The sequence below is a fragment of the Cebus imitator genome, unplaced genomic scaffold, assembly GCF_001604975.1.
Source record: "Cebus imitator isolate Cc_AM_T3 unplaced genomic scaffold, Cebus_imitator-1.0 Scaffold36, whole genome shotgun sequence".
In the NCBI taxonomy this organism is placed as follows: domain Eukaryota; kingdom Metazoa; phylum Chordata; class Mammalia; order Primates; family Cebidae; genus Cebus; species Cebus imitator.
Window position 1 is genome coordinate 10,516,346 of NW_016107351.1, and position 24,194 is coordinate 10,540,539.

General features: G+C 50.1%; 1 protein-coding gene, 1 long non-coding RNA gene and 8 other non-coding genes across 10 annotated transcripts in view; all 10 read right to left on the minus strand.

The window, feature by feature from the left end:
• LOC119470594 overlaps window positions 1-5,909 on the minus strand; it is a 60,173-nt gene extending 54,264 nt beyond the window's left edge. The window contains exon 1 of the long non-coding RNA XR_005199527.1: window positions 5,796-5,909. This is a non-coding gene — a long non-coding RNA (uncharacterized LOC119470594). The remainder of the gene's footprint in view (window positions 1-5,795) is intronic.
• Window positions 5,910-9,927: 4,018 nt separating this feature from the next.
• LOC108301581 overlaps window positions 9,928-24,194 on the minus strand; it is a 50,094-nt gene continuing 35,827 nt past the window's right edge. The window contains exons 10-14 of the mRNA XM_037737264.1: window positions 22,521-22,565; window positions 14,553-14,684; window positions 14,124-14,166; window positions 10,464-10,597; window positions 9,928-10,124 (exon numbers count right to left, since the gene is read on the minus strand). Coding sequence (XP_037593192.1) covers window positions 9,928-10,124; window positions 10,464-10,597; window positions 14,124-14,166; window positions 14,553-14,684; window positions 22,521-22,565 — 551 coding nt within the window. The remainder of the gene's footprint in view (window positions 10,125-10,463; window positions 10,598-14,123; window positions 14,167-14,552; window positions 14,685-22,520; window positions 22,566-24,194) is intronic.
• LOC119470626 lies at window positions 10,329-10,410 on the minus strand. Its single transcript, XR_005199564.1, has one exon. It is a non-coding gene; the product is annotated as a small nucleolar RNA SNORD115 (small nucleolar RNA).
• LOC119470625 lies at window positions 12,522-12,603 on the minus strand. Its single transcript, XR_005199563.1, has one exon. It is a non-coding gene; the product is annotated as a small nucleolar RNA SNORD115 (small nucleolar RNA).
• Window positions 14,412-14,496, minus strand: LOC119470651. Its single transcript, XR_005199589.1, has one exon. It is a non-coding gene; the product is annotated as a small nucleolar RNA SNORD115 (small nucleolar RNA).
• Window positions 17,112-17,193, minus strand: LOC119470643. Its single transcript, XR_005199581.1, has one exon. It is a non-coding gene; the product is annotated as a small nucleolar RNA SNORD115 (small nucleolar RNA).
• Window positions 18,953-19,034, minus strand: LOC119470631. Its single transcript, XR_005199569.1, has one exon. It is a non-coding gene; the product is annotated as a small nucleolar RNA SNORD115 (small nucleolar RNA).
• On the minus strand, window positions 20,802-20,883 carry LOC119470624. Its single transcript, XR_005199562.1, has one exon. It is a non-coding gene; the product is annotated as a small nucleolar RNA SNORD115 (small nucleolar RNA).
• Window positions 20,959-21,040, minus strand: LOC119470645. The gene has a single exon (XR_005199583.1). It is a non-coding gene; the product is annotated as a small nucleolar RNA SNORD115 (small nucleolar RNA).
• LOC119470638 lies at window positions 22,813-22,894 on the minus strand. Its single transcript, XR_005199576.1, has one exon. It is a non-coding gene; the product is annotated as a small nucleolar RNA SNORD115 (small nucleolar RNA).

Here is a 24,194-nt window from a genome sequence, read left to right on the forward strand (position 1 = left end):
CTCCTGAGCAGCTGGGACTACAGGCACGCGCCACCATGCCCAGCTAATTTTTTGTATTTTTAGTAGAGACGGGGTTTCACCATGTTGACCAGGATGGTCTTGATCTCTTGACCTCGCGATCCACCCGCCTCGGCCTCCCAAAGTGCTGGGATTACAGGCTTGAGCCACCGCGCCCGGCCCTAGAGGTGAATCTTAATAGTTCAATAACTTATTTAAAATTTATCTATCAATAAAGGCTGCCCTTTACATCTAAACAATGGAATGGTGCATCTCCTGCCAGTAAGACTTACTGAAACACTCATTGAGAAAAGGGTGCAGGAAAATTAGTAATTACATATTACTTAAATGATGCTTAAAGACTCAACATTTGTTATTCACTGTAAAGCAAATAAACAAGGTGGGGAAAATCCCACAAACAGTTAACTGTCTTAAGCTCCAAACAAAATTCCCCAGAGGGGAAAAAGAAACCCAAATCCACTCCCAGTATTGACACTGACAACAGTACCACTGTTTCAAGTACCATTGTTGGCATTGATGAGGTCTTTCAGATGTTTATGTTTACTCATTCAACAAACATGAATACCATTAGGGGCTCGTTCTGATCTACTTGATGGAACATTCAAAGGAGAAATACCTCCTTTTACTGAAATTACACTGACATAATGTTGAAAAATTTTGTGATTAAGTTGTACAGTCTCTATAATAAAAATAATCTTGTGGTCTAAACACAGGAGTAAACATATGCGTTCCCATTATATTGCTTTCAGGTTTCTATGATTTTATAATATGATGTTTCAGTCATCATGTCATGACTTTTGAAAGAGTGTGACAACTAGGATGAGAATGTGAGAGATTCCATAACACACCTTGTCTGTGAAATACGAAATTGAATTAATTGTTGAGCAACTTGATACCTGATTTTCAGCTGCTGAGTGCTATGTGGTTCTGTTATTACCAAAATACTGAAAGTATATGCTATAAATAAATGCCAGATGCTACTGATAAAAGAATCAAAGGATTAAATATTCTTAACTGTCATTGTCTTCAATTATTAGAAGTTCATCATTGGCCCCAAAACATTCTTAACACCATTAAAATTTATTTAACCATATATTTACACCCAAATACTACACATTAGGTATGTCACCAATGAGTTATGAGATTTCTCAACTTTCACAAATCAAGTTCAGGTAAAATTAAAGATTTTCTCATGAGATTGGATCAAGCACGCAAATCAGTCACTCACTAAAAATAGATAATCATTAATGATAATTATGTTGCCTGAATAAATCCAGTCTCTTTGATGTGATATGACTTTCTCCAAGGGGCTCTTTGAAGTTTTAATTTGTCAAAGGCAGCAACTTTCTTCCAAGCATCTCTGCTAGCAGGACACACTTGGATCCAAAATAACCATGGTTTTAGTTCCAAATATGCCAAGATTACTATAACATACATATCACTTAAATAAGGCTGAAATGGTTGAAACTTTATCATATCACAAAGAAGTGCATAGAGATATGCAAACAAGTTTCCACAAAGGTTTTTGACTCTGGCCCACTGTAAAATTCTGTATGTCTATTCTTCTGCCACTTTCAAAATTTTGATTATTCTAGCTTATGTAATAAGTTTTGAAATTGGGAAATATAAGTCCTCCAATGTTGTTCTTTTTCAAGAATAAACCTTGACGTTTTATAAATTTGAGGTCACTTGTAATTCATGTGAATTTTAGGATTAACCTTTCCACTTCTGCAAAAACAATATTAGGACTTTGGTAGGAATTTTATTGAATCAATCTTTTTGCTCTGTAAGAATTGTTGACTGAAAGTCTATTTTGTCTGATATTAGTACAGCTACCTGAGCTCTCTTTTTGTTTACTATTTGCATAGAACTTTTCTCATTCTTTCACTTTGATCCTATTTGAGTCTTTGGATCTAAAGTATATGTCCTGTAGACAGCATGCAATTGGATAATTTTAAAATTCATTCTGCCAATATCTGACTTTTGATTAAAGTTAAACTCAATTAGAGTTTAATCCATTTACATTTAAATGTGATAAGAACTTACTTCTACCATTTTGCTATTTTCTGTATCTGTACTACCTTTTTTCTTTAATTCTACTATATGTACATACATTCTTTTTTATTTGACTTTTATACTGTTGCATTTTGATTCCTTTTTCATTTCCTTTTCTGTATTTTGTTAGTTATTATCTTCGGAATTTTAACTAAAATCCTACATTTTTACAATCTAGTTTGAATTGATACTAACTTGGCTTTAATAGTATACAAAACTATTCCTATAATCCTCTGCCTCCCCACTTACATTATTGTCACAAATTATATTTTTATACATTGTATGCCCATTAACACACCTTTATAACTAGCTATGTTTGTCTTTTAAATCATATAAGAGAAAAGAGAGTTACAAACCCAAAATACAGTAATACTGGCTTTTATATTTCCTATATAATTACTTTTATTGGTGTCCTTTATTTATTCATATGGCTTTGAGCTAATGCCAACTGTCATGTGATTTCAGTGTGAAGCACTCTCTTAACACTTGGGGATTAATATAGCTCTATTAGCAACTCTACCCCCACCACCCACACACACACCTTTTCTTTAAGAATATCTTAATTTCTTCTTAATTTTTGGAGAATCATTTTGTCAGATATAGAATTCTTGGTTTACAGGCTTTTTCCTTTTGGTACTTTTAATATGTCACCCCACTTCCTTTTGGCCTTTTTTAATGCTGATGAGCAACTGGCTGTTAATCTTATTGAGGATCCCTTGTATGTGACAGTTCAATTCTATCTGTGGCTTTCATGATTTTATCTTTGAACACTGTCATTATGTTTCTTGGTGTAGATCTCCGAGTTTATTCTACTTGGAGTTTGCTGATCTGTGTTAGATGTGTAGTTATTAACTAGACATGTACTTGTCTAGTCTAGTTCAGTCTAATATCTTTGTTCCCTCTGGGACAGTTTCTGCTAATATCTTTTTGTTTGTTTTTGAGACATGGTTTTGCTCTGTTACCCAGGCTAGAGTGCAGTGGCACAATCTCGTGACTCACTGCAGCCCAACCTTCTGAACTCAATCTTCCTGTCTTAGCCTCATGAGTAGCTGGGACTACAAGTGCATACCACCACACCTGGATCATTTATTTTTATTTTTAGAGATGGGGTCTTACTGTGTTGCCCAGGCTGTACTTGAACTCCTAAGCTCATGTGATCCTCTCACCTCAGCTTCCCAAAGAGTAGGGAGTACAGGCTTGAGTCACTACACCCAGTTAGGATATTTTGTTTGGAGGTTCTACCAGGGAACACAGCAACCATTATATCCTTGACTATGCTAGCTTAGAGCCAGAACCTAAGCAACACCATTTTATAAAATGCAAAACTGTTTTTAAAATAAGTTGCAACGGCTGTCCCATTCTCCTCACAATAGCTGCTGGCCTTGGCTTCTGTAAATAGAACTGCTAGTTTGTTCTGCAAACTATGTAAAACTGCTTACCTTTTCTTATCAGTAACTGCCAGAATTGCTAGCCTTTGCTTACCAGTAATAACCAAAATAAGCAGCCCAAGCTAATTCCATCCTGGCTCCTGTGACTTGTAATAAGTAACTAAGATCTGTGACTTCTATCACTACCCAGACAATGTGTAAACAAATGTTTATCTTGACTTCTGTAAACCACTTAAGTAACAAGTGGAATGACAAAAGTCCCCTGGCCCTTGGAATGTCCAGAGACCCCCCCTCCCATCTCTGCCCAGGAGGTAATTTACAGAATCCACTAGCCCTCGGAATGTCTGAAGCCTTTTTATCCCCATCCCCGCTCCTCACCCCCACTCCCAAGGTGGTTTTTCGAGTATAAAAAGTCTTGGCAACCTCCTTTCAATGCCACAGGTTGGAGAGACTTGAGTCTTCTGTGGTCGCTGGCATAATAAATGACCCTGCAATCTGGCATACTTTTGTCTTGGTGCTTTCTACGCTTGGTCCAGTACAACAGACCAAAGAATGGTTCTCTTCTATCCAGGAAAGTCTTCTTCTTTGACTGTGCATGCAAGAGTATGCTCAAGAGTAAGACACATGGAACTGTGAGGATGGAAGGGGACACCGGCCTAGAGAGATCAGCCAAATCAATCCTGGCAATCAATGGGGTGACAGATGTCACAGCCAGACCTTCAGCTAGGATATTTTGAATATGATAATGCAGTAACTCTGGAAATCAGATTCCTTTCTATCTAGGGTTTGCTGTTGTTGCCTATGATGGGTTATGGTCAGGTCACCTATTTGTTTAGTGCCCTTTCCAAATTCTTTTTTTGTAAATACTATTTCTTGTCATGTATGGTCATGGAAGTCTTTTTTCCATTATCTTAGAATAATGGAAAAAAGACGTTACTAGACGTTAGCAAGTGACCTGATAGGCTTCTGTAAATGTCTAGAATGAATAACAAAGTTAAAAATTCTCCAGGTCCTAGGCAGCAATGACTTATTCATTTGTCTTTCAATATTTTAGGGGAAAAGTCCTCCATGTAGCTGCTCTGCCCTGAAAGAATCTTGACTTAGGCGAAACAAAGCAAAGTCCCCTCTGTTAGTCCTTTGGGGAAACTTTTGTCAGGTCAAAAGACACAAACATAATTCCTTGGGGACAAGGTCTTCTCTGCTCCCTTTATGGACCAGGTAGGACTCAAGTAAATTAAAATGTTATGAAGATCTACTATGATTAAGCCATCTTTCTCCTGATTAAACATTCTCTTAATTTTTATAAATCTGATTTTTCTACCAGAGTTCCAATAAGGTTGATTCAGACACACTTTGCCACATATTTTAGTGGGAAGAAATGGAAACCTAAAATTCCCTATATACCATCAATTTAACACTTTGTTGTTTGCATCCCCCTTCTGTTTTAAATTTGAAATAAAATAAAAAGTGGTCACATAAAAATAACAGAATTGAAAGTTCTGGGTCTACTCTTTTATTGAGGTAAAATTCACGTAAGATTAACCAGCTCAGTGTGTACACTTTAAAGTTTTCATTACATCTATGTTATGCCACCATGTCTATCTAGTTCCAAGACATTTTAATCATCCCAGAATGAAACAGTAAACTCATCAACCAGTAAACTCATCCCCCATTCTACCCTACCTTCCAGCCCTTTACAACCACTAGTCTGCCTTCTGTCTCTATGGATTTATCTATTCTGGATATTTTATATAAATGGAATTATACAATATGTATCTCTTTTGCTGTCTTATTTCACTTAGCATATTGTTTCTGAGGTTAATCTATGCTGAAATATATGTCAAAACTTCACTCCTTACAGCTGAGTAATATTCCATTATATGGCTATACCACATTTTCTGTATCAGCTGATGGGATTTTGAATTGTTTGTACCTATTAGCTATTTTGAATAGTGCTGCTATGAACATTCATGTACTTGTATTCATTTGAACATTTGTATTCAATTCTTTTGAGTGTGTACCCAGGAGTAGAACTGTCGGGTTATATGGTAATTTTATGTTTAACCTTTTGAGGAACTGCCAAAATGTTTTCCACTAAATCAGGAAGAAAGAATTGACAAGTGGTCTTCTAGAAACTAATAGAAAGGGGTGAGATAAACTGTATCTCAAATATATTTCTTTATCTTAAGCTCAAACTAGAATACCCCAGAAAAGATAAGGGCCAGTCAGTCTAGTTTTTATGTCATCTCATATCCTCAAGTAAGAATAGGTCGTGTTGTTGAAACAGCCATGGAACTCCACATTCACACATTCACTTTGTCTGAAAACACCTACGAAAATGGCATCCTTAAATCCTGGTTGAAAGTTCACAGGACACCACAGATATCTGGGTGTGTCAGCTGTGCTGCTGTGAACAAGCCAGAGTACTCTTCCTCAATCATCCTTATCTAAGGCGAGGAGAATAAGACAATAGATCAAGATGAGAAACGTTACTTCCTGTATGTATGGCTTAGCATGCTATTTCTTAATGAAGAGACATGACTAGTACTGGAAAAAATGATCCATTAGATAGTCTTTGTTCTGTTTGATGAACAAATGGCCTATAGCCTAACTACACAGATCTCTTGAATTTGGAGAAAATCTCAGGTACTTTAATGCAGAAATAAGACTTTCAATTGATCACTCTTGTTTATATATTCAAGGAAGCCTTATCAATAACAATTGGCATCAACATGTTGCTTGCACTCCATCATATAATGATCATACTGGAGCCAGGTAAAACTCAGATTTTAGAAAACAGACATCATACTACTCATAATTGTATTTAATTTAGTGAATGATGGAATACGTATATAACAGAATTATAACATGTAGCCATAATGCCATAGTCTTTATGTTGTGAGTCATCATCAATAAACCACCAACACTGAAAAAACATAGGAACTTGACATACATAAATTAGAAGTTAATATGTTAACTTCTATAGTTAGACCAAATAAACATCACATCTTAGAGATGAAAACAATAAACGCAAAAGTTGTCAACATTGTATCAATGCAATTTTAGTGAAAAAGTTTCCCTCTTGTAGATCCCATCAGGTATGCTAGTCATTCATTGAAAAGAAAAAGGCATAGTGGTAATCATGTTGCCTGAAGGAATGGCCCTGATTGTCATTCACATAAGCGTGTATAAAGGTCTAATTTATCACTGGCATCATAACAAAATAGAAGCCCAACACTTGGGAGGGAAAAGTTGGGCACCAGATTGCTCATCAATTTATCCAATTTCAAGTTTCATGGCAAACACATACTATTGAAACTCACATTTCTACCCCAATTGCAAACATCCTGGCTTAGAATAGTACAGTTTTTATAGGTAAAGGGGCAGGGGAAGTAACTCAGGACTTAACGCAGCAGGTTTTAGACAACGTGGCAGTTTCTCTTAAGGTTTTCCAGTCAGTAAGCAGTAAGCTGATGTACAGAAGCAGAAAGAGGCAGGCACTAACAAAAACAGGGACAGTCTCCAAATAGGGACGGTTACAGACAACTTGCTGACAAAATTCTGCGCAAAATATCTACTTCAGTCATCAAGATTCTTCAATGATCAAAACATATCCTAGCAGTGTTAAAATATCATACTAATATTATGGAAAATTTTATCTGTATATTTAAACCACAATGACGATAGCGCATTAAGCAAAATATCAATGTATCGTATTTCTCAACCCTGAAAACAATCAATTGTAAGCAAAAAGGATTTTTTATGAGAATTGCATCACATGTGTCAATCATTGAGAAGAAAACCCTATCATGATATTCATGTTTTCAGAATGAATAAATCTAATTATTATTTGGAATTTTTCAGTCAGCAATGGCAGCCTCTCACCTCCACTCAATAGAACAGTGCCAGTAGGACTTACTAAATCATCCAATGAGAGAAAAAGAGCAAGGGTCTTAGTGCCAAGCATCTAAGAACATTAGGAGTTACAGGAAATGTAAATTAGGAATTACAGTAAATTTAAAGAATCAGAATTTGGGCCGGGTGCAGTGGCTCATGCCTGTAATCCCAACACTTTGGAAGGCCGAGGCAGGCAGATCACGGCAAACGCAGGCTGGGGGTTGGGGGCGATCAGCCAAGGCACGCAGGACTTCAGACTTTCTGGGTCCAGGCGTGCACATGGAGGCCTGACACTGAGTAAGACTCAGGATAAGTGAAGAGATTTCATACTACCTGTACTGTATTCAATTTCAATCAAGGGTAACATACAGCTGAATTTTAAGCCAACCCCTAAAATTGCCAAAGTCTTTCAGTTGTGAGGAATGCCTCAATGATCCACAAATATCATAACACCATACACAGCAACCCAAAAAACATGTACTGTATTTGTACAATCACTAAAGAGTTGACTGCAATGAATTACTAAATGTCTCCATCTTTAAATCAAAGTATGTTCAGTAAAAAAGAGTTTAAATGAGGACTCCATTAGATCACTCACTGATGGGAAAGAATAGATCACTGCTCACCTATTTTGTATAAACAGGTAAATGTAATCATTTTGAAAGCCAATGTTTAATATTTTAATGGTCCATTTGGAATTTAATTACCAAAAATAGAACATATATAACCCATGTAATGACACACCTGGTTGAACATTCTGAAGCACACCATGAAGAAAAAATAAACCAAGATATTCACTTTTATAAATGAAGTTCATACTGATTGTCACATTCTCCTCTCCATTACCATGGTCTTACAGAAAGTTCATCAGTAACTCAAAACGGTGAAGCACTGTTAGAGTCCACAATAATATAGAAAAATTTTTTCTAGTCATGTACCTAGAGCCAAATGTATATTAAATATAGGACTAGGCAACAGTTAATTTAAAAAATTGTCAATATTGAATTGTATAAAGTTCAGATAAAAAGATTTTGTCATGAAGATATTGTAAAGGAAAACTCATTGAAATTCAGATTGCCTGAAGGTATAAAGCTAATTCCCTTAGGTGTGAGTCTCATATCAATGAATTTCTGTGGTTATGTCAAAAGAAATCTCCTCTGCCATGCTTGTCTCCTTTCTCATCTTTAGATTTCCATACAATCTTTTTCAATAAAGTAGGAGATGGGCGGTGCACCGAACTGATCAAATTATACATGATCATACAACGTAGAGGAAAAAAAGGCATCATTCTGAAAGACTACAATGAGACTGCCTATTCCAACTAAAACACTACCAAATTAGGAAGTAAATAAAAGACGAAAAATGCCGCCACCAATAAAACATTTGCTGCTGCCTTTGTGAAAGTAAAACACACAAAGGGAAAAAAATATGCCAACAGAACACACAAAAAGCACTGAAGAAATACAAAGAGCTGCCACAACACCCATCACATAACCTCTCAAGACAAAATAAGGTTCTCATCGTCAACCCAAATGAGGGCACCTGCTGCCGCACGAGTCACCAGTGGAACCTGGATAAGCTCACCACAGCTCAATGCAGAACACCAGGCTGCCAAGAAACACCCAAGCTCCAGAACACCAAGGGCTGTGTACCCGGCTGACAGACACTGGCCCAGGACCAGTGGGAGGAATGCAAGTCTTCTTCTGGGCTCACCATTTGGGGGACAGGAAGAGGACAGCTGTCCTAACAGAGCCTGATGCCTCCACGAGAGGATGTGGGAAGGGGTGCCGGCTCACCCAAGCTCATCCTCCATGGACTCACATAATGGAAATGGGATCCAAGTGGAACACTAACCACCTCATGACACAGGGCACCTTGGCCCTCCCTGCCACCAAACCCTGGCAAGACAGGGTAAGAGGGTCACTAGGATTAGGCAAGACACCTGGGGTACACCCAACTGCAGGCCATGAGACCACATCCACTGCTTCCAACAGCTCTCCCGAATGACCCCAGGGCTGCACCAAGATCACAGGGCAGGGGGCAGGGCAACCAACCAGCTCATGGCCAATCAAGGAGACTGGCCTTGATGCCAGGAGTCACCGCAGACCTGGCAGTCACAGAGCCTGCCGCTGGGCGTGGTGGATGCCCACCCGGGTGCCATCTCCAAGTACGCACCGGAAATCAAACCCTGCGGCCTCCAGGGCCATGTGCTTTCTCTGGTGGGTCCCCCTCCATGACCCAACCCCAGGGAAAAGACACCACCCACACCAGGCTCCAGAAGGCCCACTGGGATGGCCCATTTTTCAGCAGGGAAGGTTCCGATCAGTTGTGGGCAGGGCACCATCCTTGAGTCTCCACCACTCAACCCCACAGGCAGATTCACACACCACACTCAGGGGACCAAGAACTCCCCTCTGACCCCCCTCATGTGGCCTGGGCAGTCCTCAAGGCCTGACCTGAGCACTGAGTCTCAGCTAGCCCTGCCCTGGGTGAGGCTCAAGAAAACAGTTCCTGCCTGGACCACCATCACCCCTGCAGGGCTCAGGGAAGGTATCTTCCTTGCATTCCTTTACAGCAAAAGTTGCTCTTCTGGAAAACTCATGCCTCTCTCGTGGAAATGCGGGTTGGCTCCCTCAGGAAACCCTCGTATCCCATAGGCTGACCCCTGGTGACCCCATATGGCCTGGCTCATGGCTCGGGACATCAGCAGAATCCACTCACCTGTGCAGGTCAATACCAGGGGGCCCGCCCAAGTGGAAGAGCTCACTGAAAGACACAGGGGAGAATGGGGCCCAGAGAGGAGCCATCCAAGTGCCCCGCCCCCAGGGAACAACAGCCTGGATACCAAGCCTCCATAGGGAGCCTGGGCTGCATCACGGAGGAGCAGAGACAGGGCTGGGCACCTTCCAGATGCCCTTCAGGGCCCTACCAGAGATCCCTGCAACCTCTTCCAACATTCTCCCCTAGGCTGGGCCTCAGCGTAATCCTATTGAGCATGATTTTTAAGTCATCACCTCTCTTCAGGACAATATAAGGTTCTCATCACTGACCCAACCAAGGACAACCCCCTCCCCACACATGTACCCACCACCTGGATGTGCTCACCACAGCTCAGTGCAGGAGACCAGGGTTCCAGAGAGGGTCCGAGCTTCAACACACCAAGGGATGAGCACCAGGCTGACGGACACTGGCCCTGGGCCTGCAGGCCCAACACAAGTCTTCCTCCAGGCTCACCACCTGCAGGGACAAGAGAAGGACATGTGTCCAACCAGGGCCTCAAGTATCAGTGCAGGGAAGGTGGGTAAGGCACATCCATGTGATAGGATCCATGCAGAACACTGACCCATCACGGACACAGGGCGCCCTTGAACCACCCCACCACCAAACCCTGGAAAGACAGGGCAAGGGGGTCACTGGGCTGGGGCAAGATGCCTGGGCTGCGCCCTACTGCAGGCCCAGAGAGCACCTCCACCGCCTGTGCCGGCTCCCCTGAACAATCCCAGGGCCACACCAGGAGCATGGGGCATGAGCCAGGACAACCGACCATCTTATGAGCAAACAAAGAGACTGGCCCTCATGCCAAGAGCCAAGGCAGACCTGGCAGTCACAGAGCCTGCCCTGGGTGTGGTGGGCGCCCGCTTTAGTGCCCTCTCCAAGCACACGCCAGAAATCAAAGCCTGGGGGACTCCAGGGCCATGTGCTTTCGCCGGTGGGTCCCCATCATGCCCTGCACACCTCATACACACAGAGCCAGGCCACACTCGGCCCATCGGAAACCACATAGTGCCTACTACTTTTCTTTGGCTCAAGACCCCGCCACACTGGAGGTGACTCCCTGGCTCAGAAGCTGCCTAGGTGGCAAATTCCCAGGACAGGTCCCTCAACACCAGGCCTTCCCCCTCAAGAGGTCACCCTTCCCACCACTGGACCTCCAGGAAGGGGTGACCCCAGTGGAACGCGAGCTGCCCCCTTGGCCCAAAGACCACGAGCCCCAGGGTCAGCCTGCAGCACCTCCAGGCACCAGCCAGAGCTGACTTGACCCAACCACATCAAAAGAGCACGGCCCCCTACCAGGCTCAAGGAGGCGCCACTAAGATGGCCCATTGCTCAACAGGATCAGGTCCATTCAGGGCCATGGGGGGGGCACATTCCTTGAATCTCTGAGGCATGACTGTGTGGGCCCAATCACCCACCACTCTCCAGGGAGGGAGAACTCCAGTGTGGCACCCAAGTGTCCTCAGGGCCCCTGTGACCCCCCTCATGTGGCCTGGGCAGTTTTTGAGTCCTGACCAGCCCAATGACTTTCAGCTGGGAGCTGCCTTACACTGGGCTGAAGGAACCCTTTCCTGCCTGGCCCACCGTAACCCCTGCAGGGCTTCACAAAAGGTGTTCTCCAGGGTCAGATTCCCAAAAATGCAAGCCTTCTGGAGAAACGTTCCCTCCAGGGTGGGAAATAAGTTGGCACCCTGAGAAAACCCTAGTGGCCAGAGGCTGACCCTTGATGACCCCACACCTCCTCACTCATGACCCATGACCCCAACAGGATACACTCACCTATGCCACTTAAGGCCACAGGTCCCACCTGTGCAGAAAAGCTCACTGAAAGATAGGTGAGAACGTGGGCTCAGAAAGGAGCCGCCAACATGCCCCACCCTCGGGGAGCCAAAGCCCACACAGGAAGCCTGGGCTGCCTCACGGAAGTGCGCAGAAACAGGTTTGGGACCCTCTACAGATGCCTTTCAGGGCCTCAAGTTCTCCAGCCCAAAATACAGCGGCCCTGCCGGGGACCTCGGGATCCCAGCGTCAAGCACCAGCCCGGTCGGGAGACCCCCACCCAGGCGGTGCTGAAGGTATCTGAGAGACAGACACCCAAACAGCACAACAGAGCTGATCTATCCTGGAGACAAAAAGCCTGAGACCCGGCGGGGCTAACAGCTCTCCAGACTGAAGGCCCGGAGCAGGCGTGCATCCTCGTATTTATTTGCTCTTGACAGGTGACTCTCATTAATACACAGGTGTTTTCTATAACTTAAAAATACACCAAGTAGGCAGCTGTTACCAACCTATCACTAATTACAAACTAAAAGTATCCGCCACAAGGGAGCCATGGGGGCAGGGTAAACTTAACGTTCCTCAACAGTGTTCCCAATTCTCCCCTCGGCTGGGCCTCAGCGTAATCCTATTGAGCATGATTTTTAAGTCATCGCCTCTCTTCAGGACAATATAAGGTTCTCATCATTGACCCAACCCAGTGCAGCCCCCTCCCTATGGATGCATCCAGTGGGACCCAGATGTGCTCACCACAGCTTGGTGCAGGACACCAGGGTGCCAGAAAGGGCCTGAGCTTCAGCACACCAGGGACTGGGCAACTGGCTGACGGATACTGGCCCAGGAACAGCAGGCCCAATGCAAGTCTTCCTTCAGTCTCACCATCTGGGGGACAGGTGGAGGACATGTGTCCAAAATGACCTCCATATGGGGAAGGAGGTAGGGGGTGCCAGCTCATGCATGCTCGTCCTCCATGGACACATGTGATGAGATCCATGTGATACTGAATCATGACCAACATGGGGCACCATTGGCCCTCCCTGCCACCAAACCCTGGAAGGACAGGCGGGTGGGTCACTGGGCTCAGACAAAATGCCAGGCTGCACCATACGGCAGGTCCTGGGAGCATCTCCACTGCCCAAGAGGCTCCCTTGCATGACCCAAGGGACTCCTCCCCAAAACCACTGGGCACAGGCCGGGGCCACCAGCCACCTCATGGCCAACCAAGAAGGCTGGCCCAGAGGCCACGTGCTGCTGCAGACCTGGCAGTCGCACAGCCTACCCTGGGTGTGGGGAGCACGCATCTAGCTGCACTCTGCAAGCGTGCACCAGAAGTCACATTCTGGGGCTGCAGGGCCATGTGCTTTCTCTGGTGGGTCACCATCCATACTTCGCATACCTTCCACACACAGAGGCAGCCACACTTGGCCACTGGGAGACACATGGTGCCCTCTCCTTTGCTTGGGACCAAGACTCTTCCATGCTGAAGGTAACACCATGGCTCCCAAGCAGCCTGAGCAACAAAATTCTGGGAAAAGTCCCTTCACAGCAGGCATTCCCATCTGAGCATGCCACCCTTCACGACACTTAACCTCGGAGATGAGATGACCCCCAGAGGGATGCAGGGTGCCCTTTGGACCAACGGCCAAGGGTCCCAGGGCTGACCTGTAGCACCACCAGGTGCCAGCCACAGCTCTGCCTTGACTCAAACCCAAGGAAACAATGCTGCCCGCTCACCAGGCTCCAGGAGACCCACCGAGGTGGCCAATTGCTCAACAGGGACGGTCCCATTCAGGGCCATGGGTGAGGCACGATCCTTGAATTTCCACAACCCAACCCTACAGGTCCATTCACACACCACACCCGGGGACTGAGAGCTCTCCTGTGATTCCCATAGCACCCAGAGCCACTGTGGCCCCCCTTGTGTGTTTAGGCAGTCCTTAAGGCCTGACCCAAGCACTGAGTCTCAACTGGAGTCTGCCCCACATGGGGGTGAAGGAACCCTTTCCTGCCTGGACCACCGTCACCCATGCAGGGCTTCAGGGAAGGCATCCTCCTTGCGTCCAATTCCCAATAAAGCAGCGGTCCTGGAGAACTCACCCCTCCCAGGTGGAAATTCAGGTCAGCTGCCTGAGAAAACCCTCGTGGCCTGAAGGCTGAACCTCGGCGACCCCAGACAGCCTGGCTAATAGGCTATGACCCCAGCTGGGTCCATTCACGCCAGTCAATGCTGGGAGGCCCACCTGGGCAGAAGAGCTCACTGAAAGACACAAGGGGAGAACAGGGGCTCAGAAAGGAGCCACCAACCTGCCTCATCCCTGGGGAATCGGGGCCCAAACACCAAGGCCATATAGGGAGCCTAGGGACCATCATAAAAAAGTGCAGAGACAGGGCTGGGCACCCTATGGATGCTCTGAGGGCCTCCAGGTCTCCAACCCAAAACACAGTGGCCCTCCCAGAAATCTCGGGATCCTGGCATCCTCTTCCAACATTCTCACCTAGGCTGGGTCTCAGTGTAATCCTGTTGAGCATGATTTTAAAGTCATCACCTCTCTTCGGGACAATAGGAAAAGGTTCTCATCATTGGCCCAACTTAGGGAACCCCCCTCCCCATGCATAGATCCGGCAGGACCTGGATATGTTCACCACAGCTCAGTGCAGGAACCAAGAGCTCCGGGAAGGGCCCGAGCTTCAGCACACTGGGAGCTGAGAAGCTGGCTGACAGACACATGCCTGGGGCCTGCAGGCCCAATACACGTCTTCCTCCAGGCTCACCATCTGGAGGGACAGGAGGAAGACATGTGTCCAACCAGGGCCTCACGTATCAAAGCGGGGAAAGTGAGTAGGGGATATCCATGTGATGGGATCCATGAAGAATACTGACCCATCATGGACACAAGGCATCCTTGGCCCTCCCTGCCACCAAACCTTGGAAACAGAGGCTCAAGACCCCGCCACCCTGGAGGTGGCCCTATTGCTCAGAAGCAGCCTAGGTGGCAAATTCCCAGGACAGGTCCCTCAACAGCAGGCCTTCCCACCTCAGGAGACCACTCTTCCTGCCACTGGACCTCAAGGAAGGGGTGACCCTAGAGGGACATGAGCTATCCCCTTGGCCCAAAGACCATGAGGCCCAGGGCCGGCCTGCAGCACCTCCAGGCACCAGACAGGGCTCAGGTCACGGGGCTGAAGCAAGACACCTGAGCTCTACCTTACTGCAGGCCACGAGAGCAGCTCCACTGCCAGGGCCGGCTCCCCTAAACAACCCCAGGCTATGGACCAGGACAACCAACTTGCTCATGACCAAGGGGGCGGGTCCTGATGCTAAGAGCCACTGTAGACCTGGCCATGGCAGAGTCTGCCCCTGGGTGTGGTAGGACCACCCTAGTGCCTATACCAAGAATGTACCAGAAAGCAAGGCCTGGGGCCACAAGGGCGACATGCTGTCTCTGGTGGGTCCCCATCCATGCCCTGCACACCTCCCATACACAGAGCCAGGCCACACTCGGTCAATTGGGAACCACATGGTGTCCTCTACTTTCCTTGAGCTCAAGACACCCCCACCCTGGAGGTGACCCCATGGCTCAGAAGCAGCCTAGGTGGCAAATTCCTAGGACAGGTCCCTTGACAGCAGGCCTTCCCACCTCAGGTGGCCATACTTCCCATCACTGGACCTCAAGGAAGAGATGACCCCAGCAGGACATGAGCTGCCCCATTCCCAAAGCCCATGACCCCCAAGAATGGCCTGCAGCACCTCCAGGCACCAGCCAGAGCCCAGCCTTCATCCAACAGCACTGAAACAGCACCGCCGCCTACCAGGCTCAAGGAGGCACCACTGAAATGGCCCACTGCTCAACAAGGTCAGTCCCATTCAGGGCCATGGTGGATAGCATTCCTTGAATCTCCAAAGCCTGACCATGTGGGCTCTATCACCCACCGTTCTGGGGGAAGGAGAACCCCAGTGTTAGTCCCAGGGCACCCCAGTTGGTGGCTCCTGCTGCCACCCTCATGTGGCCTGGGCAGTCCTCGAGGGCTCACCTGCCCATGGAGTTTCAGCTGGAAACTGCCCTATCCTGGGCTGAAGGAACCCTTTCCTGTCTGGACAACCATCACCCCTGCAGGGCTTCAAGAAATGCATGCTCTATGGTCAGATTCCCCAGGAAGCAACCCTCCTGGAGGAACCATCCCTCCCTGTGGGTGTTCAGTCAGCTCCCTCAGAAAACCCTAGAGACCCGAAGGCTGACTCATGATGACCTCACGCTGCCTCACTCATAACTCATGACCAAAACAGGATGTACGCATGCTGTTGCTTCAGCCCTGAACACCTATGCCACTCACAGCCAGGGGACCAACCTAGGTAGAAGAGCTCACTGAAAGACACAGGGAAGAAGGAGGGCTCAGGAAAGAGCTGCCAACATGTCCCAGGGAACCAGAGCACGGACACCAAGCCCAAACAGTGGGGCTGGGGTGCCTCACGGAAGTGCCCAGACACAGGGTTGGGCTTACAGTATGGCCATGGTTGAGGTACGGTCCTTGAATCTCCATGACCCACCCCTACGGGTCCATTCACACACTACACTTGGGGACTGAGAACTCCCATGTGACCCCCATGGCACCCGGAGCCCCTCTGGCCCCCCTCATGTGTTTGGGCAGTCCTTGAAGCCTGACCCAAGCACAGAGTCTCAGCTCGAGACTGCCCTACATGGGGATAAAGCAACTCTACCCCTTCAGGGCTTCAGGGAAGGCATCCTCCTTGGGTTCGATTCCCAAAAAAGCAGCCCTCCTGGAAAGTTCACCTTTCCCAGGTGGGAATTCAGGTCAGCTGCCTGAGAAAACCCTCAGGGCCTCAAGTATGAACCTCGGTAACTCCAGACGGTCTGGCTAATGGCCCATGACCACAGCAGGGTCCACTCACCTATGCCAATCAATGCCAGGGGGTACACCTAGGTGGAAAAGCTCACTGAAAGACACAAGGTGGGAGAACAGGGGCTCAGGAAGGAGCCACCAACCTGCCCCATCCCCAGAGAACCAAAACACCAACACCAACCCTGCACAGGGACCCTGGGGACCCTGATGGAGAAGCGTGGAGATAGAGTTGGGACCCCTACAGATGCCCATAAAGGCTTCCGGGTCTCCAACTCAAAATATAGTGGCCTTGCTGGGGATCTTGGGATCCCAGTGTCCTCTTCAAAAATTTTCACCTAGGCTGGGCCTCAGCGTAATCCTATTGAGCATGATTTTTAAGTCATCACCTCTCTTCAAGACAATACAAGGTTCTCATTATCGACCCAATTCAGGACAAACCCCTCCCAGCACATGCATCCAGCGGGACCCAGATGTGCTCATCACAGCCAGGAAGGGCCCGAGCTTCAGCACAATGGGGGCTGAGCACCTGGCTAACGCACACTGGCCTGGCTCCACTGGGCCTCACATAAATCTTCCTCCGGTCTCACCATCTGCGGGGACAGAAGGAGAACATGTGTTCAAGGAAGACCTCACACCTGCATGTGGTGAATGGAGTAAAGGTTACCCATGTGATGGGACCCATGTGGAGCACTGACTCATCATGGATACAGGGCACCCTTGGCCCTCCCCATGACCAAACCCTGAAAAAAAAGGGCAGGGAGGTCACTGGGCTTGGGCGAGATCCCCAGGCTGTGCCCTACAGCAGATCTTAAGGGCACCTCCACTGCCCACTCTGCATTCCCCTTCGCATGATCCCAAGGCTGTTCTGGGATCACTGAGCATGGGCCGGGGTCACCAGCCAGCTCATGGCCAACCGAGGAGGCTGGCCCAGAAGCCATGTGCCGCTGTGGACATGGAAGGAGCATAGCCTGCCCTGGGCACGATAAGACACGTGTCCAGGTGCCCTTTGCAAGCCACACCTGAAATAGAAGCCTGGAGTCTCAGGGCCCCACACTTTCTCTGGTGGGTCCCCATCCATGCTCTGAACATGTCCCAAACACAGAGCTGGGCCACCCTTTCCTTTCCTTAGGCTGAAGACTCCTCCCCCCTGGAGATGACCCCATGGCACAGAAAAAGCCTGTGCGGCAAACTCCCGAGACAGGACCATTGACAGCAGGTCCTCCCACCTCAGGATCCACTCTTCCAGTCTCTCACCCATGGGGAAGGGGTGACCTCCAGCAGGACGAGGGCTGCCGACTTGGCCTAAAGCCCACAAGTCCCAGGGATGGGCCGCAGTACCGCCAGGCATTGGCCAGAACTCAGCTTTGACTCACATCCAGGGAAACAGCACTGCCCCCAACAAAGCTCAAAGAGGCGCTATGGGATGGCCCATTGCTCAAAAGTGTCAGCCCTTTTAGGGCAATAGTTGGGGTGCAATCCTTGAATGTCCATGNTGGGCCACTATCCTTGAATCTCTGTGACTCAACCCAAGAGAGAGGCCCATTTGTGCACCACACACCAGGCACCCGGAGCTCCCGTGTGAGCCCAGTGGTGCCCTAAAGTCCCTCTGTCCCCCTCTTGTGGCCTAAGCAGTCCTTAAGGCCTGGCCTGAGCACCTAGCCCCAGAGAGGAGCTGTGCCGCGCGGGTGCTGAAGATACCCTTTCCTGCCTGGCCACCATCACCCCTGCAGGGATTCAGGGAAGGCGTCCCCCTTGGGTCCGATTCTCAAAAGAGCTGCCTTCCTGTTGGGAATTCAGGTCGGCTGCCTAAAAAAATCCTCGTGGCTGACGGTCTGACCCTCGGGAACCCCACGTGGCTTGGCTAACGGCCCATGACCCAAGCAGGACCCACTCACCTATTACGGTCCATGCCAGGTGGCTCACCTGGGTGGAGGAGCTCACTGAAAAACACAAGGAGAGAACGGGAGCTCAGGAAGAAGCCACCAAGGTTCCCCAGACCAGGGAATTGGAGTACCATCTCCAAACCCGCACAGGGAGCCTGGGCTGCCTCATGGAGGAGCGCAGAGACAGGCTGGGCACCTACAGATGCCCTTCAGAGCCATTAGGTCTCCAGCGCAAAATACAGGGGCCCTGCTGGGGACTTGGGGATCCCAGCGTCCTCTTCCAACGTTCTCCCCTAGGCTGGGCCTCAGCGTAATCCTATTGAGCATGATTTTTAAGTCATCATCTCTCTTCAGGGCAATATAAGGTTCTCATCATCGACCCAACCCAGGGCACTCCCTCCCCGCGCATGAATCCAGTGGGACCAGGATGTGCTCACCAAGCTCAGTGCAAGAGACCAGGGCGCCGGGAAAGGCCTGAGCTTCAGCGCATCGTTGGCTGGGAACCCGGCTCACAGACACTGTCCCAGGGCCATTGTGCCCAACGCAAGTCTTCCTCCTGGCTCACCACCTGGGGGGACAGGAGGAGTACACGTGTCCAAATAGAGCCTCACACCTCTGTGTAGAAAAGGGGTTTTGGGATACCCATGTCATGGGTCCATGTGGAACCCTGACCAGTCACGTATGCGGGGCACCCTTGGCCCTCCCCGTAACCAAACGCTGAAAAAACAGGGCAGCCTGGTTGCTTGGTTCGGGCAAGATGCCTGAGCTGCGCCCTACTACCAGCATGGAGAGCACCTCCACTGCCACCGCTGGCTCCCCAGCATGAACCCAGGACTGCCCTGTGACCACTGGGCATGGGCCACAGCCACCAACCAGCTCACGGCCAACCAAGGAGGACAACTCGGAAGGTACGCACCATGCAAATCTGGCAGTCACACAGCCTGCCCTTGGGCGTGGTGGGCAACCGCCGAGGAGCCCTCTCCACGTGTGCACTGAAAATCACAGCCTAGGGACCCAGGCCACGTACTTTCACTGGTGGGACCCCATCCACATCCCATACACCTCCCAAACACAGGGCCGGGCCACACTCGGCCAATCAATGGCTACACGGTATCTTCTCCTTTCCTTGGGCCCAAGACCCTGCCACCCTGGAGGTGGCCCCATGACTCAGAAAAAACCAGAGGGCAAATTCCCGGTACAGGGACAGCAGGCCAAACCCACCTCAGAACGCCACCATTACTGCCACTAAAACTTGGAGAATGGGTGACCCCCAATGGGATGCAGGCTGACCCCATAGCCCAAAGCCCATGGGTCCCACAGCTGGCCTGCAGCACCACCAGGCGCCGGCCGGATCTCAGCCTTGACCCAACCGCACTGAAACTGCACCACCCCCACCAGGCTGAGCACGTGCCACTGGGAGGGCCCATTGCTCAACAGGGTCAGCCCCACTCAGGGCAACAGGGAGAATGAGAACCTTGAACCTCCACAGCCCGACCCTGTCACCACACCCTGGAACAAACTGGGGGACTGAGAGCTCCTGCATTCATGGCACCCCAGAGCCCCTCTGGCCCACCTCAGTCCTCAAGGCCTGACCCGCACACCAGGTCTCAACTGGGCCATGTCTTGCATGGGGCTGAAGAAGTCCTTTACTATCTGGACCACCATCACCCCTGCAGGGCTTCGGAGGAGGCATTCTGCTTGGGTAAAATTCCCAAGGACGCTGCCCTCCTGAAGAAACCACCCCTCCATGGTGGGGATTCAGGTCAGCTCCCAGCGGAAACCCTCGTGGCCCAAAGGCTGACCCTCGGTGACCCAACATGGCCTGGCTCAGGACCTATGACCCCAGCAGGATCCACTCACCTATGCTGGTCAGTGCCAGGAGGCCACGCTTGGCAGAAGGGCTCACTGAAAGACACAAGGAAAGAGTGGGGACTCAGGAGGAGCCACCCACGTGCCCTACCCCCGGGAACAGGAGCAGCAACACCAAGCCCGCACAGGGAGCCTGGGCTGCCTCACAGAGGAGCGCAGAGACAAGGCTGGGCCCCCTCCAGATGCCCTTCAGGGCCTCTAGGTCTCTAGTCCAAAATACAGTGGCCTTGCCAGGCATCTGGGCATCCCAGCGTCCTCTTCCAAAATTCTCACCTAGGCTGGGCCTCAGCGTAATCCTATTGAGCATGATTTTTAAGTCATCATCTCTCTTCAAGACAATATAAGGTTCTCATCATCGACCCAACCCAGGGCACCCCCCACCCCAAGCATGGATCCAGTGGGACCCAGCATGGTCTTCCAACATTCTCCCCTAGGCTGGGCCTCAGCGTAATCCTATTGAGCATGATTTTGAAGTCATCACTTCTCTTCAAGACAACGTAAGATTCTCATCATTGGCCCAACCGAGAATACATCTCTCCCCACGCATGGATCCAGTGGGACCCAGATGTGCTTACCACAGCTCAGTGCAGGAGACCAGGGTGCCAGGAAGGGCCCGAACTTCAGCGCATCGGGCAGGGACTGAGCACCTGGCTGACGGACACTGGCCTGGCTCCACTGGGCCTCACATAAGTCTTCCTCCAGGCTGACCGTCTGTGGGGACAGAAGGAGAACATGTGTCCAGTCAGGGCCTCACGCCTGCATGTGGGCAAGGGGAGTAAGGGTTATCCATGTGATGGGATCCATGCGGAACACTGACCAGTCACGCACCTGGGGAACCCTTGGCCCTCCCCATGACCAAACCCTGAAAAAAAAGGGCAGGGAGGTCACTGGGCTTGGGCGAGATCCCCAGGCTGTGCCCTACAGCAGATCTTAAGGGCACCTCCACTGCCCACTCTGCCTTCCCCTTCGCATGATCCCAAGGCTGTTCTGGGATCACTGAGCATGGGCCGGGGTCACCAGCCAGCTCATGGCCAACCGAGGAGGCTGACCCAGAAGCCATGTGCCGCTGTGGACATGGAAGGAGCATAGCCTGCTCTGGGCATGATAGACACGTGTCCAGGTGCCCTTTGCAAGCCACACCTGAGACAGAAGCCTGGCGTCCCAGGGCCCCGTGCTTTCTCTGGTGGGTCCCCATCCATGCTCCGAACATGTCCCAAACACAGAGCTGGGCCACCCTTTCCTTTCCTTAGGCCAAAGACTCTGCCATCCTAGAGATGACCCCATGGCACAGAAAAAGCCTGGGTGGCAAATTCCAGAGACAGGACCATTGACAGCAGGCCCTCCCACCTCAGGATCCACTCTTCCAGCCTCCCACCCATGGGGAAGGGGTGACCTCCAGCAGGACGAGGGCGGCCGACTTGGCCTAAAGCCCACAAGTCCCAGGGTTGGCCCACAGCACCATCAGGCATCGGCCAGAACTCAGCTTTGACCCACACCCAGGAAAACAGCCCTGCTCCCAAAAAAGCTCAAAGAGGCGCTATGGGATGGCCCATTGCTCAAAAGTGTCAGCCCTTTTAGGGCAATAGTTGGGGTGCAATCCTTGAATGTCCATGGCCCGACTCCATGACCTTATTCGGGCACCCCTCTCCAGGGAAAGAGAGCTCTTGCGTGATCCCTGTGGTGCCCTGGAGGCCCTGTGACCCACTCGCGTGGCCTGGGCAGTTCTCCAGGCTGACACACACGTAGAGTCTCAGCCGGAAGCTGCCTTGCGTGGGGCTGAAGGAACACTTTCCTGCCTGGACCACTGTTACCCTGCAGGTCTTCAGAAAGGCAAGGTCTTGGGTACGAATCCCAAGGAGCTGCCCTCCTAGTGAAACTGTCCCTACCCAGTGGAGACACAGGTCAGCTCCCTGGGGAAACCCTCCTGTCCGGAAGACTGACCCTCGGGGAGAGCACGCGGCCTGACTCATGGCCCATGACGCCAGCAGGATGTACTCACCTATGCGGGTCAAGGCCAAGGGGCCCTTCTGAGCTGAAGAGCTCACTGAAAGACCCAACGGGAGAACGGGGACTCAGAGAGCAGCCCCCGATGTGCCCTGCCCCTGGGGAACAGGTGGGTCAAACCAAGTCCACACAGGGAGCCTGGTGTGCTTCATGGAGGAGCACAGACACAGGGTTGGGTACCCCTGAGAGGCCTTTGAGGGCCTCAAGGTCTCTACCCCAAAATACAGTGGCCTTGCCAGAGGACCTCATGATTCCCAGTGTCCACGTCCAAAATTCTCCCCTAGGCTGGGCCTCAACGTAATCCTATTGAGCATGACTTTTAAGTCATCACTTCTCTTCAGGACAATATAAGGTTCTCATCATTGACCCAAACTAGAGTACCCTCTCCCCAAGCATGCATCCAGCTAGACTCAGGTGAGCTCACCAGCTCCATGCAGGAGACCAGGGCACCAGGAAGGACCCGAGGTTCAGTGCAACAGGGCCTGGGCACCTGGCAGACGGCCTGTGGCCTGGGCACAGTGGGCCCAACGCAATCCTCATCCAGGTTCACCATCCAGGAGGACAGGAAGAGGACCCATGTGATGGGATCCATGTGAAATACTGACCTGCCATGGACATGGGGCACCCCTTGGCCCTCCCCGCCACTACACCCTGGAAGGGCAGGGCAGGCGGGTCACTGGGCTCCGGCAAGACACCTGTGCTGTGCCTACTGTAGGCCTCAAGATAACCTCCACTGCCCACCCTGGCTTTCCACATGAACCTGAGGCTGCACAGAGACTCCTGGACATGGGCCAGGGCCACCAAACAGCTCACGGCCTACAAAGGAGGCTGGTCCTGATGCCAGGAGCCACTGCAGATGTAGCAGTTGCATAGCCTGCCCCTGGGCATGGTGGGCCCCCAACCAGGCACCCTCTCCAAGCGCATACTGGAAATCTCAGCCTGGGGCCCCATGGCTACGTGCTTTCTCTGGTGCGTCCCATGTCCTACACACCTCCCAAACTCACAGCCAGGCCATAGTTGACCAATCAGGGGCCACATGGTGTCTTCTCCATTCCTTGGGCCCAAGACCCTGCCACCTGCAGGTGATGCCATGGCTCAGAAGCAGCCTGGGCAGCAAATTCCTCAACAAGGTCCCTGAACAGTGGGCCTTCCCACCTAAAGAGGCCACCCATCCTTACACCGGGACTCAGTAAAGGTGTGATTCCCCCACGAAGGACACAGGCTGCTGACCTGGCCCGAAGACCACAAGTCCCTGGGCCACACTGCAGCACTATCAGGAGCTGGCCAGAGCTCAACCTTGACCCAACCTCGTTGAAACAGCAACACACCCACACCGGGCTCAATGTGGCGCCACTGGGATGGTTCACTGCTCAACACCGTCAGGCCCATTCAGGGCCATGGGTGGGCATGAACCTTGAAACACTAAGGCCTGACCCTGTGGGCCTGACCGCTCAGTCACCACTCCCGCAACAACACCGAGGACTGAGAGCTCTTGCATGATTTCTGTGGTGCCCCGAAGCCCCTGTGTGGCACTCCACAGGTGGCCTGGGCAGTTCTCCAGACCGGACCCATGCACAGAGTCTCATCTGGGAGCTGCCCTGCATGGGGCTAAAGAAACTCTTTGCTGCCTGAACCATGGTCACTTCTGCAGGTCTTCAGAGAAGCCGTC